Source organism: Dasypus novemcinctus, chromosome 9 (genome assembly GCF_030445035.2).
Source record: "Dasypus novemcinctus isolate mDasNov1 chromosome 9, mDasNov1.1.hap2, whole genome shotgun sequence".
Lineage (NCBI taxonomy): Eukaryota > Metazoa > Chordata > Mammalia > Cingulata > Dasypodidae > Dasypus > Dasypus novemcinctus.
The window spans coordinates 88,586,343-88,603,850 of record NC_080681.1 but is presented as its reverse complement, the minus strand read 5'-3'; the positions used below and the strand labels follow the sequence as shown (position 1 = coordinate 88,603,850).

At 41.0% G+C, this 17,508-nt stretch overlaps 1 protein-coding gene and 1 pseudogene across 3 annotated transcripts in view; both read right to left on the bottom strand.

The window, feature by feature from the left end:
* The window catches only part of EIF2B3 (eukaryotic translation initiation factor 2B subunit gamma), a 221,529-nt gene that overhangs the window by 14,521 nt on the left and 189,500 nt on the right, over nt 1-17,508 (bottom strand). For all 3 annotated transcript variants that reach the window (XM_058303694.2, XM_004461239.5, XM_058303695.2), the window contains exons 9-11: nt 17,413-17,490; nt 16,686-16,834; nt 3,683-3,786 (exon numbers count right to left, since the gene is read on the bottom strand). In XM_058303694.2, the coding sequence (XP_058159677.1) occupies nt 3,683-3,786; nt 16,686-16,834; nt 17,413-17,490 (331 nt within the window). The remainder of the gene's footprint in view (nt 1-3,682; nt 3,787-16,685; nt 16,835-17,412; nt 17,491-17,508) is intronic.
* LOC111764803 (U1 spliceosomal RNA) lies at nt 10,424-10,555 on the bottom strand (annotated as a pseudogene).

Below are 17,508 nucleotides of genomic sequence, written 5' to 3'. Positions count from 1 at the left end.
GATCATTTATAGAGACAAAAAGTCTGGAAAAAGGTGGAAGAAACTTTGTCTGGGACCATAAACCCTACACAGAAGAGAACAAAGACAGAAACATGCAATGCGGAGGCAGGGCAGGGCACAGGATAAGGATGCAGCTCCATAGAGAGCTGAGCAGCTGCTTTTGATATTCTGGGGACCCTTTTCAAGGTCCTCCATGGAGAAAGAGAAAAAGTGGGGGTTGGGGGAGTCTGAATCCTAATTTTAATAAACTATAAAGAACCAGCTGCTCAAGAAACAAGCTTCTCTGCAACCCAAGGGGAGGCCTAGGTGAGGTGATATGTTGAACAGGAGAGAGGGTTAAGACCGGAGGTTCCTGAGGATTAGAAAGAGTCAGGATATAGAGGCTAAATATATTTCCCCCACTGGTCTGGGAAAGAGGGGCTAACAAGAGAAAAGAGGTATTCTGATCAAATACTGCTAGGCAAGCCAGGAATGTTTTTTTTCCATTGGTCTTTTTGGAGGCTGTTTGGAAATAACTCAGGCTGAAGACCCAATTCTGTCACCTACTAGCTATGTACCTTGGGTAAGTTTCAACTTTTCAAAGCTGCAGTTTCCACTTCATCAAATGGGGTCAATAATGAATCCCTACCTCAGAGCGCTTTTGTGAGACTACAATAAGATGGTGTATGCAATAACATTTTAAGTCAACAGCATTCCAAGAGTGCAATTCCATACTTCCTTTGTTGGAGTTTAAGCTGATGTTCTAGCCCCCTCACCAAAGTTCATATTTCCAACCTGCATGTAATTTTTGCAGAAAATACCCAGGGCTGGAGCACTGCTGCAGACCAACACTCCTGCACAAATGTTCTCAGGTGAGACATAGAGTGTGTCTGCTACGAATTAAACTAAAAATGGCAGATAACAATGATAGCTTTCCTTACAGCTAGAGGGCATGGGAACATGGGCCAAGGCTTGATTTGTGAGATCATGCTGCCTAGACTTCAGACCGGAAACCAGTGATACAAAGAAGTGTGTACCATAGAAAATCCACTCTGGGGTTGGTAGGTGGTTAGAATAGCAGTGCAAGCTGTGACATCCAGTGTTCAGTGAAAATGGCAGCACCGTTCCCACCAGAGTTTTGAGGTGTGATCTTGACTGCAACCAATTTTCTAAGATTGATTCTTCAGTCTTCACAGAACTTTTGTGACCTACCTAGTGTCTCTTTTTTAAAGTCCTCCCTCCCTCCCTCCCTTCCTCTCTCCCTTCCTTCCTCTCCCCTTCCCATCCCCCCCCACCCCACCCCCCGCCGCTGTCTGCTCTCTGTGCCCATTCACTGTGTATTCTTCTGTGTCCACCTGCATTCTTATCAGGCAGCACCAGGAATCTGTGTCTCTTTTTCTTGCGTCATCTTGCTGCATCAGCTCTCCATGTGTGCAGTGCCACTCCTGGGTGGGCTATGCTTTCTTCGTGCAGGGAGGCTCTCTTTGTGGGGCACACTCCTTGCGTGTGGGACACCCCTACATGGGGGGCATCCCTGCGTGACATGGCGCTCCTTGTGCACATCAGCACTGTGCATGGGCCAGTTCATCACACAGGTCAGGAGGCCCTGGGTTTGAACCCTGGATCTCCCATATGGTAGGTGCATGCTCTATCCATGAGCCAAATTCACTTCCCCCCAATTGGTTTTTGACAAACCTACCAAGTCCATGATACTGGGACAAAACAATCTCTCCAACTAATGGTGCTGGGAGAACTGTAAATCCAAAACCGAAAGATGAACAAGGACCCTATATAGGAATCAACTCAAAATGGATCAAAGACCAAACTATAAAAGCTAGGTCCATAAACTACTCAAAGAAACTATAGGGAAAACATCTTCAAAGTCTTGTGGCAGGTGGTAAGAAAAAACAGATAAATAGGGACATCCTCAAAATTAAACTCTTTTGCCCTCAAAGAACTTTGTTAAAAGGCTGAAAAGTCAACTGACTCAATGGGAGAAAATATTTGGCAATCACATATCTGATAAGGTTTTAATATTCTTGATGTATAAAGAGATGCTACAATGCAACAATAAAAAGACAAATGACCGAATTAAAAAATGGACAACAGACTTGAATAGACATTTGTACAAGGAAGAAATACAAATGGTGAAAAACACACGAAGTGATTAGGGAAATGCAAATCAAAGCTACAATGAGATATCATTTCACATCTTAGAACAGCCACTATTAAAAAGAAAGAGAACTACAAGTGTTGGAGACGATGTGGAGAGATAGGAACACTTATTCACTGTTGGTGGGAATGCAGAATGGTACATCCACTGTGGAGGAATGTTGGGCAGTTCCCAAAGAAGTTGAATATAGATATGCCACTTGACCCAGCAATATTACTATTGTGTCATTGCTATCAGAACTGCTATCAGAACTGATAGCAGTGACACAAACAGAATCTGCACAACCAATGTTCGTTGCAATGTCATTCACACTGCCAAAAGATGGAAACAACCTAGGTGTCTATCAACTGATGAATGGATAAACAAACTGTGATGTAGACACAGAATGGAATATTAGGCAGCTGTAAGAAAAAATGAGGTAGTAAAGCATATCACAATATGAATGAACCTGTAGGACATTATGTTGAGAAGCAAGCCAGACACAAAAAGACAAATACAGTATGATGGTATGATTGCGCTATTATGAACTAAATATATTGTGTAATCTCATAGATTTAATAACTTGAATATGGATCACCAGAAAATACTATGAGGTTAGAAATAGAAAACGAAGGGTTAACTTGTGCAGAATTGGTAAAACGGATGTGTGTTAATCTTTGGAAACGAATAGAAAAGGTGAAAGCACAACATAACGTTTGTAACTAGCAGTACTATTATATGGGTATGACAGTGGCTGAAGGGAAAAGTCTAAGGTCATGCATATTACTAAATGGAAAGCTAAAAAATGTAACACGGGACTGTATAGCATAGTAAAACGTCATGTGAACTTTGAGTACAGGGAATATTGCATATATAAGACTGTTTTTCTTTGCAATTGAACAAATGTATGTTAATGTTACAATATGCTAATATCAGAAAAAAACTATTATGCTAAATGAGAGAAACCAGACACAAAGTACTATATATTGTATGACCATACCATTTATATAAAATGTAAATATAAATTGACTTATAAAGATCAAATTAGATTAGTGATTTTGTAGGGCCAGGAAAAATAGAGGGTTACAGAGATGACTGCTAAAGTTTCTCTTTTTGGAGTAATGAAATTGTTCTGAAATTTTTTGTGGTAATGAATGCACAGCATTGTGATTATATTAAAAGCCACTGATTATACACTTTGGATAGATGGTATGGTATATGAATTTATCTCAATAAAACTGCTTTAAAAAATTGCATGATATACTACTTTACACCCAGTAGGATGGCTATTATTTAAAAGAATGGTAATAACAAGAGTTGATGAGGAAATGGAGAAATAGGAACTCTTGTACATTGTTAGTAGGAATGTAAAATGGTATAGCCACTGTGGAAAACAGTGTCGATCACCTTCCAAGGATGATGTATCAATTTATGTTCTCACCCAGTGTATAGATGTGCTTGTTCCCCACATTCTTAGTACATTGAGCTTATTTGTGCTAGTGTGACAGGTAAAAAATGGCATTTGTGGTTGTAATTTGGGCTCTGGTTTACCTTTGGCTTCAATCCTTTGGCCACTTCCAATGAGGCAGTCCTTGATGTCTGCTCCCTTCTCAATCACAGCATTGTTACAGATGACACTGCCCTGGATGCTGCTTCTGTAACACAGTAGCCAAGTTAGGGAGTGATCAGGGCTCTTGTCACAATCTTATCACTACTGGATGGAGATTCTGGCTCTTCCCAGGTCAGGAACAGCCGGTCACTCCAGGTAATGGCTAAGTGCCTAGAAGACAGAATGGCTCAGGTAGGCTGAGGGAGGACCTGGTTTCAGAGAAGATTAGAGTTGAAATATTCTTATAATGATCTTTCCCTTAGGCCTGAAAGGGCAGACCTCTTGACTACAATTCTTTAGGCATCCGGGACCTAGAGTTCTAAATTCTATACACCCTCTCCTCTTTTGGTCTAGGAATGGAAGCTGGGGCTGGTCCTTGGGCTGACCCATGACTCTTGCCTCTCTCATCTGGGAATAAATAGAAATTTCATTTTGGGCTCAAATCCCATGAATCTTTCTAGGAGACCAACTATGGAAATAAAGGGTGTCCCACAGCTTTTACCACAAACTCTGGTTAATCAAAACCATACATTAAAAAAAAAAAAAGATTTATTTATTTATTTAATCCCCCCCCCCCCCCCCCGTTGTCTGTTCTCTGTGTCTATTTGCTGCGTCTTGTTTCTTTGTCCGCTTCTGTTGTCGTCAGCGGCACCGGAAGTGTGGGTGGCACCATTCCTGGGCAGGCTGCACTTTCTTTCGCGCTGGGCGGCTCTCCTTATGGGTGCACTCCTTGCGCGTGGGGCTCCCCTATGCGGGGGACACCCCTGCGTGGCGCGGCACTCCTTGCGCGCATGATCACTGCGCATGGGCCAGCTCCACACGGGTCAAGGAGGCCCGGGGTTTGAACCGCGGACCTCCCATGTGGTAGACGGAAGCCCTAACCACTGGGCCAAGTCCGTTTCCCAAAACCATATTAATTTAGGAAAAAAAGGGCATTTTAAAAACTAGCTCCATTTCACATAAAAGACTATTCCAGATGCTAAAGCCACACTTATAAGAGTAGCTCTTAGTATTTGAATGTGTTGAATAAAGAGCATCCTCCTGGCTCCTTTAGACTGGTAGGTGGGAGGAAAGGGTCTCTTAAAAATAATCACTAGCATGTACTGTGTACCTACCCTAGGCCAGGTACTGTGCTGTAAACACTCTATGAAAATTATATGAGTGATTTCCAAATCTAGCCATTTCATAAGAAAAATCACATGGACCTTGTGAAAAATAACAAACAAAATCACCCTCAGTGTCCTGGCTTCCATCAATTTTTTGAGTAGATCTAAGATGGGTGTCTTATGTATCTAAATGAGAAAAAAAAGCTTCTGAGGCAAATCATTCTGACCTCTGATGCAGTAAAAACAACAATCACATTTTGCAGAAGGTTAACAGATTTAGAGAAATTAAACTACCTACCCCAACCACATAACTGTCAAGTAGTAGATTCAAATTCTGACCTGCCTTGTCTCGAGAAACCATTTAATTGTAATGCCAAACAAAGAAGTAAAGTGGAGAAAAGAACAGAGGAGGCCAAGAATTGCTGAATTGCTTTTCCAAGCCTAGAGGCCCTGTGAAAGGAGCTCTGTTCTAACAAGGTACTCTAAAACATCAGAAACAAGTAGCTGGAGCAGGGAGGGAGGTGAGTAGGAAAGGTGTGAACACCTATTTAAACAAAACAAAATAAAACACCAAGTAAGGAAAATCCTCAAGGTACCCAGGAGTCATGGGGGGTAGGATAGAGGGCATTTCAAGGATTAAAACCACAGATGCACAGGCCATTAGAAAGATTCTTCCCAAATGCCAAAGTTTTAGTAAAATGCAAAAAGGAATTCTAGTACTTGATGATATTTCAGAGTCTTCTTTATTTCTATTCTATTAGAAGGTTGGAAAGCAGCAGACCAAAGCCACAGCACCTCTCCTATGTGGGCTAGAGATGGACAGAGACAGTACTAGTTTGCTTTTTTGGCAGACTCAGGACACACTCAGTGGGTGGGCTTCCGGACTGTCTAGAGCCTTCCTACTTGCCCTTTGCCTTAGGCAAAGCAGCCCAGTCAGCAGTTAGGGCAGTTCCTGTTCCCTAGGGAAAATTCCTCTCCCTCCCAAAAAAGCTAATAAGGAAGTATAGAATGTCTGACACAGAGGCTCCTAGGACAGAGCTGGTTTACAATTGGCTACTAGTTTTTCACTGAAGAGTCTCATTTCTTTTTGAAATGTGGGAATAGGGAAATGCTTTCTACTGAGAAGTTTAAGAGCTTGAAACTGCATGCTCTGGAACTAGGCAAAGGGTAAACAGAGTCAGCAGATAAGAAGCAGCCAACAGGAACTCAAACAGTCATAATTAGAGACTACCAAATGGCTATTTTGGAATCTGGGATATAAGTGGGAACCATTTTTGGCAGGAAGAGGCTAGAATGACTAAGGTCAGAATTTCACAGTAAAGGATTACCTAGGTTTTCCTTATGTTTATTTAGCAAGTCTGAGGTTTTCAAGAGCCTTTCATATTTCATGTCTCCTCCAGTTTGTGTGTAACTCCCTCTGCCTGATACACATAAACCAATACTGTAGAGTCCAGAAATGTAATAGGGAAAAGTGGTTTGGTTGAGGAGACGCTGGGAGCTTTCCTCAGACTCTTGGTCAGTTGATCTAGTGGAAGGCTTTGAGATACAAATGTGACAAAACGTTTACTGAGTTGAGAGTATAGCTCTCTTCTGACAATATGTTTCCTTAAGTGTTTCCCAGCATCATTGCTATGGTCACATGTCATGTCCATCGGCAATGCTGAGGTACTTTGGAAAAATTTCAAGTCAACAAAGCTTTCCCTTGTCTAGGAAGGAATTCCAAGATCAAGGATTTTACTGGAAGCATGTGTACTTGTTCCTGTTAGCGGGGACAGACAGGACTATATCAAATATGCTCTCTCCAGGTTGTCAATCCAAGTCAATGACTGTCTTTCTACTCAGTGTCTAAGGAGAGAAAGAAGGTGACTTCCCACAGCCCAAGAAAAGAATTGGCCCTACTGCCAGGACTATAGTTTTTGCATTCTAGTATTAACTCTCAGGACTCTGCTGCCTAGGGTCTGGTTGTCTTCTCTAAGAAGCTGCTCAGAGCTGGTTAAGACTAACTATGGAGGGGAGTGGATGTAGTTCATGTGGTTGAGTGCTTCCCATGTACAAGGTCCCAGGTTTGATCCCTGGTACTTCCTAAAAGCACAATAGAAACAAGCAAATGAAAAAAAAAAACAACTCTCATTGGGGTATGGATGTAGCTCAATGATTGAGCACCTGCTTCCCATGTACAATTTCCTGGGTTCAATTCCCTATACAACCTAAACAAAACAAACCTAAACAAAAACAAACAAACAGATTAAGTATGGAGATTCTAGTTCTCATTTCTCCTTGATGGACTAAAATTTTAAGAAGTAGGTCCTTGGAAAATTACCCTGTAAACCCTGACGCTTAGTGGAAGAGGAGATCATGAGATAAACACAGACATCTTATGGTAAAATTACTGCTTGACCAGGCACATCATACCATACCACATGAGAAAGAAGCCCTGATGTGTGAAGCAAGAGTGTCTCCCAATTCTTGTTCCTCTTTTGGCTGTAGTTAGGATTTTCTTCAGTTTATTCCAGGGAGGAAAGTAAACTCACATGTATCTAATGTTTAATATGTCTCAGTCATTGTGCAAAGCACTTTGACTTTCATTATGTAACTTAATCCTTCTAAAAACCTGCAGGGATGGTGACATTTATTCTAATTTTTTTTGTGGAGAAAATGGAGGCACACAGGTTAAGCCTAGACAGTGGTAAGAGACTCTCCATTTTGTCAGGGGCTCCTGTCTCAGTTGCAGACTGGGCAGTATTTGGCAAAGAGCCATGAAACTACTTGGTAACTCTGTGGACTGGCAGATGTCTTTCTTCCTTGGGGGGTAGTATGCAGACTTTTTAAACCTATTCATTACACTGAGGGAGAAAAGAAGATGGAGCTGGAGACCCATCTAGCTTTTCTAGACACATGTCCAGGGTCTGTGGGTCTGTGTCTGCGTTAGGTCAATTCATTACCTCAGCCCAAAGATTATAGCTGAGTCAACCATATCTCCCCAGGTCCCAGAGCCTTAGCCCAAGAGGTCCTGGTTCAAATGGCCCCCTAGATAAAGAACCATGTACTATTTTTAATGAGATATTTTAGACACAGAAAAAATCTAGAGAATAATACAAAAACTTATGTACCCAGCTAATAGCTCAAGAAACAAACAAAACAACCTGCTGTTCCCTTCTTTGATCACACTTCTCTCCTTTCCCCACAGAGGTAACCACGATTCTGAATCTAATTTTATATTTATTTGTAGACAATACATAGTATTGTTTTGCATGTTTTAAAATTTTGTGTAAATGCTATCATTCTCTATGTATCCTTCTGCAACTTCCTTTATCCCCCTCAACATTGTATTTATAATATTTATGCAGGTTAATGCATATAATGCATACAACGCATACAATAATACAATGCATACAATAATACTGAAGACACTGCTTACCTTTCTCCTCTCTGGTAACTCTTGCTCAAGGGTCTTCTGGATTAAAATTTACAGGCTCTAGTGAGCAGGCTGAAAATTTTCTCCTTTCAGATCTATGTGCCTTCCTTCATTGTATAAAGGTTTAATGGTGAGAAATGTCTCACTCCTAAAAGTCCTTATATTCTCCAGGCAGACGTTAAAAAAAGAGGAATTTGGGGGGAATTAAAATAAAGACCTGACATCCTTAAAGAATTATATTATAGAATTCTCCATCTAAGAAGATAGGTTCAAGGCAGATGGTTCAAAGGTAGGGAATGAATTAAAAGTACTTAGAAGCCCCTTAAGTCCAGGGATTTTCTTAAAGTTCCATAGTTTGACTTTTTAAAGAATGTGACTGTTGAAGTATAGACAAAACCCTTTTAACAATTATGTTCTTTTTTGCAACTCTAATTACTATAGACTTAATTTTATGTGTAAGAAGGTTCACTTTTATACCTTCATCTATGCATTTGTTAGTAGTTTATTTCTTTTTTTCATTTCTTACTTGGCTATATTATGTCTTCATGTAGAGTTTTCCAGAAGGGTTTATAGGTGGCACACATCATGAGCCCTGGAATATTTCTGTTGTTTTTATTTTTTTTCTTTTTCTTTTTCTTTTTGTCTTTATTTATTTATTCCACCCAGTGGGCCATGGGAGGATATGCAATGTCCAGTAACTGTCCCTGCAGCACCACCCAGGACAACTCCAAGTCCCGAAAATGCCCCCACATCTCAACTCTTCCTCCCATTCCTTATCCCCAGCAGACACCATGGCCATTTTCTCCATTTTCTTCGATTACTAATCACAATAGTTCATGAATAGAATATCAGTAAGTCCACTCTAATCCATACTCTATTCCTCCATCCTGTGGACCTTGGAATGGTGTGTCCACTCCACATCTATATCAACAGGGGGCTTAGATTCCACATGGATGCTGGATGCAATCCTCTTGCTTTCAGTTGTAGGCACTCTTGACTCCCTGGTGTGGTGGCTGACCTTCTTCAACTCCATGTTAGCTGAGAGGGGTAAGTCCAATAAACCAGAGTATAGGAGCTGAAGTCTGTTGAGGCTCAGGGCCTGGCTATCACATGGTCAGTCCAGAGATTCAGGACCCCTGGGTATATATTAAACCCCAGCACCAACTATAGTTCCAGTAAAAGTAACAGGAGTGGCTTGTGAACAAAGATCACATCTGAGTTCAGCTCCATCACACAGAAACACAAACTCCAAAGAAGGGTCAACTGACATGGCACTGAACTCCATCTGCCATGACCATAGAATGTGTGGGTCTCTGTAGCCCTCAGAAGAACCAATACCCAGGGTTGTATCTACTTTATCTGTCTTTGGGACTCTGCTGAGGTTTGCATAACGGCAACCCCTCTGATAACCTCCCGGTTCTTTTTGGAGACTCATGGCCATATAAACTCATTTGTCCTTTCCATTTCCCCCTTTGATTCCGGTCAAAAAGCATTTTTAACTCCTGATATTACATGTAGGCTGAGATATTCTGCTGGTCTGAGTTGACCCTTTTATTCAAGGTCATTTTCTAGTTACATCATCAGCTGGTACTTGGTAGTAATCCCTTGGCACCAGGGAGGCTCATCCCCGGGAGTCATGTCCCACGCTGGGGGGAAGGCAATGCATTTACATGCTGAGTTTGGCTTCGAGACTGGCCACATTTCAACACGGAGGCTCTCAGGAGGTAACCTTTAAGCACACTGAAGCTCTAGGCCTTGTTCTTATTTCAGGTGCACAGGCTCACAAGCATAGTCATTAGTATCAAGGGCTCATTGTTGGACCTTCATTCTTTCTTGGTCTTTGCTGTTGCACTTGGGGGTTTATTGCAGTTCCTTTAGGGACTGTGAAAGCGCTCCCCTGGTTAGGAATTCAGTACTCCCTCAGTTGTTTTTCATTGTATTCACTAAGAAAATATCCAAACATTTTTATGTACCCTGGATATTTGCCCTGTAGAACTCCCTGCCAACCATGTGTCCCCTGTCAATAACATCCCACACCAGTATTCCTCCCCTGCCATTGTCGAACCTCTCTGTGATCCAAAACTTCTTCAAAAGTGAAGCCCAATATATTGCCAGGATCCATTAATAGTAAAGTGGAATATAGTGATGAGTTGTAAAGGTTAGATATAGAATACATAATACTTTCCCACATTTGGGGAAATCGTAGGGGTCAGCACATCCAGAGTGCAATGGATAAGCCTCGCCCTGGGAAAACCACCTTTGTGATCATGGTATCTCCCCTGCCAGGTAAGTATTCTGTTGTTTTTATATATCACCATAACTTGACTGACTATAGGATTCTTAAGTTAAACTGTTCTCCCTTTAAATTCTCTAAATGCTGTTTCACTGTCTTCTGGTCTTATACGTTGCCATGGAGAAGACTGAGGCCAGCCTGATTTTTTCCCCTTTTCCATGCCTTACACGGTTTTTCCTTCAGCAATGCGTGCCTTGATATTTTGCCAAAATGGTGTTTGCTGTTTCTTCTTTTGTTCAACTATGCCCTTGCTCCTTATACTGGTTGAATCTTAGTGTTCTCTCTTTTTTTAATGTTTCTAAAGCATAGAGTTTATTTGAAACAATTGTGTCATGTTTGAATCTCAGTAAACAAAGCCATAAATCCATTATATGGGGGTTTTGGCAAAAAGCATAGCTCCGAATGCAATAAATGATATGCTAAAGAAACTTAAAGTAAATAACTTTTAGTAATAAAAGTTAAAGTGAAAAAAAATCAAAAGCTAAAGTAAAGTAATAAAAGTTAAAGAATAAAAGTTAAAGTTTATTTCAGTAATAAAAGTAAAATTTACTTTTACTTTTAGTAATAATGTGTGGAATTGAAGTATGTTACGTATAACTTCTGGATAAATCATTTAGGCCATAATGCTTCTGAAAATTGTGCTTACTATTTGTTGGAATAGAGGCATATAAAAGATGAATTCTGCTTAGATTAATAAACAAACACAATATATGTGTAACCTGAAAAAAAAAAAAGTCATATATCTGGGAGATAGTGAAATTAATGGTTCCGATTTGCTTTTAAGGTGGGGGAGGGGCACCAATTTTTTTTTCTCTCTTTTTTTTTTTTGGTTATATTTCTTTTTTTTTTTTTTATTGACTTTGTACTAATATTACATTAAAAATATATATATGAGGTCCCCTTCAACCCCACCCCCCACCCCACCTCTCCCCCCCCCCAGCAACACTCGTTCCCATCATCATGACACATCCATTGCATTTGGTAAGTACATCTTTGGGCACCTCTGCACCTCATGGTCAATGGTCCACATCATGGCCCATACTCTCCTCCATTCCATCCAGTGGGCCCTGTGAGGATTTACAATGTCCGATGATTGCCCCTGAAGCACCATCCAGGGTAGCTCCATGTCCCAAAGACGCCTTCACCTCTCATCTCTTCCTGCCTTTCCCCATACCCATCAGCCACCATGTCCACTTTTCCCAATCCAATGCCACCTCTTCTATGTGGATATTGGATTGGTTGTGTCCATTGCACCTCTATGTCAAGAGGAGGCTCAGATTCCACATGGATGCTGGATGCAATCCTCCCACTTTCAGTTGTAATCACTCTAGGCTCCATGGTGTGGTGGTTGTCCTTCTTCAACTCCATCTTAGCTGAGTGTGGTAAGTCTAATAAATCAGATTGTAGGTGCTGGAGTCTGTTGAGGCTCAGGACCTGGCTATCACATTGTCAGTCCAGAGATTCAAATCCCCTAAATATATCTTAAACAATTTTTTTTTTTTTAGCAGACAGATTTAATTCATTCTTAGACCTCCCCAAGTAAAATCAATCTTGCCCAATAAGTTCCAGTCTATTTTAGAATAGTTCATTTATGGAGTGAGCTCTTTGCAAAAGGATGCCACTTTAAATTTACTTGCCATCTGCTTCCATGACATACATATTTCACTTGGGCAAGCAACTTAGAAACATGATTCCATCATAGCTATGTGGTTATGGAACAAACTTATCAATTAAATACATCTATTGCTTTTTTATGGGAGGCCATCTATTATGATCACTGAAATGTGCAATGAAAGACTACATTTAGAAGTTGCAAAACTGGTGTTCAGTACACAGGTCTTGCATCTATGAAAGAATGGCAATATTATAATTACCATAAGAAATTACAGTGATTGACACATCATAAACATTACCTGAAACTATTTGAGTAACATTAAGAGAACATAAAAATTTACATATTAATGTTCACTAAAGTTAAAGAGGCAATATAGGAATGAAAGAACAGATTCTCTTTCTCATTTTAGAATTCCTCAATGTTTAATAGATTGAGCAACAAGGATACTTAAGCTGCAATAATACAAAAAAAAGATGCATGTTTGCTCTTTGAAATCAATGAAGAACTTAAACTGTCTTTGCAGATAACACTATTCTAGAGCATCTACTTAAAATTTTATGTTCCCTTTCATTCTCTTCACCATAACATTTACATTTTAATTATGTATCCATTTTGATTGTTTGCATGGAAAAACATTAACTAATGTATTATTTTAATATTAAGCCTATATCTTTTGAAGTCAAGATAATTTTGCTGTTTTGTAAAAGCAATGGAGAATCCTTTTTCAGGATGATTAAGGCAGAATGCTTATGGTTCATGCTTGCTGCTTTGCCTGGACTTTTGCTTCCTTTGAACCAGGAGGTGCTGGCAAGTCTAAAAATGCATACACTGCATTATTTTCTCTGGCTTCAAAGAAGGTATCATAGTCCCCACGGTACGGCTTTCATTGAAAATTTGAGGTGGCAGAGGGTACCCTGTGGCTGGTCTACTGTTCTCAGGTACATTTTCTCTCATCCACTTCCTATTCTCTTCATTGGCTGCAATATCTTTTTCTTCAAATCTTATTTTGTTGGCTTCCAAGAAACCAAGCACATCTTGCTGTTTCTTCTTAATCGCGGTAGAACCAGAAGAAGACGCAATATACACACGGATCACCATCCTGGGAACAGTTTCTGCGGTTATTTGGGTCCTGAACATGGTTGTGGAGCAGCTGCAGCAGCAGTAGCTGGAACCGAGCTAGGAGCGGAACAGCAGTGTTCTCTTTTAAACTTCATTATACCTGACAGATTTTTTTTATCTATGTATGGGAACATGGCAGTTACCTAGATTTATTATCGATGAAGCTTCCTTTTCCAGTTTGCCATTTTGGCACATTTAATGGAGGAAAGTACTCATCCTACTATATTCCCTAGAGGTAGACAGCACATTCTTGGCAGTAACTCAGCCAGTTACAGTGTGGAGGTAGGGTGGGTGTTAAATTAGGGCTCTCCATTCTTCAGTCAGTAAATATTTATATGGTTCCTAGTATATATAAAATGTACTCTTAGGGGTTTTGGGAACACAAAGACATATGAAAAGTATCCCTATCTTTAAGGAATTTATCTTTAAAGGAATTTATAATCTAGGTGATGAGCAAAGAAAGATGTAGTAAGTGACACACGACACAAGTAAAGTATTATGGGAGCACACAGAGGAGGAGGAAATAATTTTTGGCTAGGACAATTCAAGAAGGCTACAAGGAGGAGAAGATGGAATATACAATGTTCCTTGAAAGACAGGTAAAGATTTCCAGAGAGGAGACTAAAATGGAGAATAAAAAGGGTAGAAATGTCAGGAATAAAGGAGGGTAGAAAAGATAGTGGGCAGAAAAGCCATTTGAATGTAGCAGAAGGGTCCACTCAGGGTCTTCTCAGGGTAACAATGAGAAGTAGTAATATCTTATTTGGCACTGAGGGCTGTACTTGCTGTATAGAGGGCATAGAAAACCTAGGTAGAAACCTGGCTCTCCAGCCTGTCTGCAGGTGAAGGTGCTACCATCTTGGACCAGGAGAAAATATAGGAAATGTTGCTCAGGAACTGGGTGCCAAAGATGCAGAACATATAACTGACACTCAAGCCTTGATAATAGAGTTTCTACTAGACTTTGGATTCCTGAGCATCAGGTGTCAAATAAATTGGAAGTAGAAGAAAACGAGAAAGACAGGAAGGAGCCTTCTCTGAACAGTCCCTCCTACATCTTCCCCAAGGTGGTCCTATTAGCATCACTCAAGCCCTGAGGACTTTGGGCAGGTGTCCAAGCCACTGTCCAGAAAGCCTGCATCCCACCACTGCTAGCAGAGACAAGCAAACCAAGAACATGAGAAACTCTCTGGACAAATTTATGTTCCCACTCAGTCTAAATATAATAGCAGGAGGGCAATCAAGTCTCATATGACTGTAATTTAATTACCTTTTCCAAATTTACCACAATTAATTAAAGGTAAATGACCCCCAAATAATGGAAAAAAGTTCACTTGGGATTCAGGAGCTAATTTGCAGGAGTAGGTAATCTCCAGTGGCCTTCTTGGTCATTAGCCCAGCGTGGGCTGTCTATAACTCTAGGCTTTTTAGATGAAAAAGTAGCAGCAACAGTCATCTTAATCTTTACTGTTTCTCCAGCAGGAAATCCTATGAGGTCATCCAGGGATGATTATGCTTCCTTTAAAATAGCACTTGACTCTGGGATATGCTAGGCTCTTTCTCTGAACTTCTCTCATAAAAGCAAGCTATAGCATCTAAGGAAGCCATGGTTTCTTCGCCAAGCCTCATGTCAAAAAAAAATGCAGGAACTGAGGTGGATGATTTTTAAGGCCTCATCTCACTCTAACATTCCAAGGTTCAAGGTTGGAGCCAGGTTATAAGAAACCCTGAAAAGCACACAATGAAGTTCACGCTTTATTTGAAAGGTAAGGGGATGCCTTCAGAAGTTCTAAATAGAACAAGGACATAATCAGGAGATATTCTTTAGGAGGACAACTCTGACAACATATTACCTCTGTGAAATGAAATAATGTGATAATAAACAATACAATAATAGGAAGAGGACTTGGCCCAATGGATAGGGCGTCCGCCTACCACATGGGAGGTCAGCAATTCAAACCCCGGGCCTCCTTGACCCGTGTGGAGCTGGCCCATGTGCAGTGCTGATACTTTCTTTCGCGCTGGGAGGCTCTCCTTATGGGGCACACGCCTTACGCGTGGGGCTCCTCTATGCGGGGATAGCCCTGCATGGCAGGGCACTCCTTGCGCGCATCAGCACTGCACGTGGGCCAGCTCCACACGGGTCAAGGAGGCCCGGAGTTTGAACCTCGGACCTCCCATGTGGTAGATGGATGCCCTAACCACTGGGCCAAGTCTGCTTCCCTTAAACACACTTTATAAAGAGAAAAGTAGGCAGAAAGAGGTAAAGCTACTTTCCCAAGTGTTAGCAAGTGACTGATCTAGGATTCAGTCTGACCCCAAAACCCTATACTCTAATCCAAAGGAGCAATAATGGAAAGGAAGATTTAGGAGAAGAAAGATGGAAGGAAAGAAAATAAGTCAGAGAAAACTGCAAAAATTCAGGTAAGAGGCAAAGACTTTATCTCTGTGTCTGACTTCTTCTCTTAACCTCTATTCTCCAACTAACTACTAGATACCTCTATATACCTGGATGTCCGAAGGGCATTTCCAACCTCAGATGCCTTACGTGGTCCTGTCTACCACAAATCTTCTCTTCTCTCACTTTCCCTTTCTTAATTAGTATACCACTAATTAATCCGGGGCGTCATCTATCAAATGTCCTTTCCCTTACCCTTTATATCCTTTCCTTGGTCACTCCTTGTCAGTCTCCTTAGATTTCTTTTCTGTCTAAAGTTGCTAAAGCTCTCCAAGGTTTTATCTTTTATTTTCATACTATACACTCAGGCTTCTTTCCTGAGCTACATATCAAGGCATCCTACACATCCTGATGCACTCAATGTGTCCCAAATGGAACTCATCATTTCCTCGCCTCCTACCTTGCAAATCTTTTTTTTTAAAATTTTTTATTGAGGCAACTTATATACAGCATAAATTTCTCATACACTCCAGTGGCATTAATTATATTCCCAGTGCTATGCTACCATCACCATCATCCACTACCCCAGATGTAAAACTCTGTACCCATCCACAGTCTTCCTTTACTAATTCCGATCTCAGTAATAGTGCACTAGAAACCTTATTGCTCAAGCAAGCAATCTGGGAGTTTTCCTTAATTTGTCTCTCACATCACATATCCAGTAGTTATCATGTTTTTCCTCTTACTTCCACTGCTATTGTCTTAGGCTAGGACCTCTTCTCTTTTATCAGGATTATTTCATTAGTCTTCCTGTCTCCATGTATCCCCTCTTCAGACTATCCTCCATACTATAGCCAAAGGGCCTACGTACTATTTCTTTCTTTCCTTTCCTTTTCCTCCCCTCCCCAAGGTGAATACTTCCCTGGGTTATATAGGCCCCCAAACATTCCTGGGGGTACCAGAAGCCTTGTCTCAAAGTGGACACAAGGGAATACATACCCTTCCTCCACGGTGACTGAGTTCATGAGAAGGCAATTGGTGATAGCCACTCTATCTCTTATGACACAGGATGAACCAATGACAGAGTGCTTAATGGATGATTTCTCTCCAACCTGTGTCTCTGGCCCAATGAGGCTGTCAACTCCAACCTGCAAAAGACAAATATAAAACCTGGTCCAACAATCTCAACCAAGTGCAAACCAACCCCTAGATCCCTCAAGCTGGGTTCTAATGGAATTTTTCTCTGTAGACATTTCAACACCATTATCAGTATGTCTCAGGGCCACAGGGTCACACAATAACTCTGAGACCAACTCAAATCTATTTGGAAGCATTGCCTCTCCTTTGCCAGGAAAACAAAACAAACAGACACATATGCACACATTCGTGCATTTGTGTATTTAGATTTAGATCCCTTATCAATTGCTCTCTTGAAGACAGTGCTCAAATCAGGATAGGAAGAGACAGAGCTCTAAACCTCTTGTGTTTGAGTCCCAAGATTATAATAAGGGACTCTTTCTTACAGGATTCATGTGGCTGGGGCCAGCACCTTCCCAGGCAGTCTTTTTGAGTGCTTGGGCTAGAAAGTGAGATTTTATAACCAGAACCCAGCTGGGATTTCCATGGGGCTAATGAACCTTAGGGCTAAGAGCCTCAATCCAGTTTCTCAAGGATAAGTAATGTACACAAACTGTTCCATGCCTTCCCTGTTCACACTAGCACTCACCAGGTGTTTGCTGACAATCTGGGCTGATGAATGGACCAGTGATTCCTCTGGACAGAGAAGAGGCAGCAATTTGGGCACCTTGAAGAAAAATGGTTT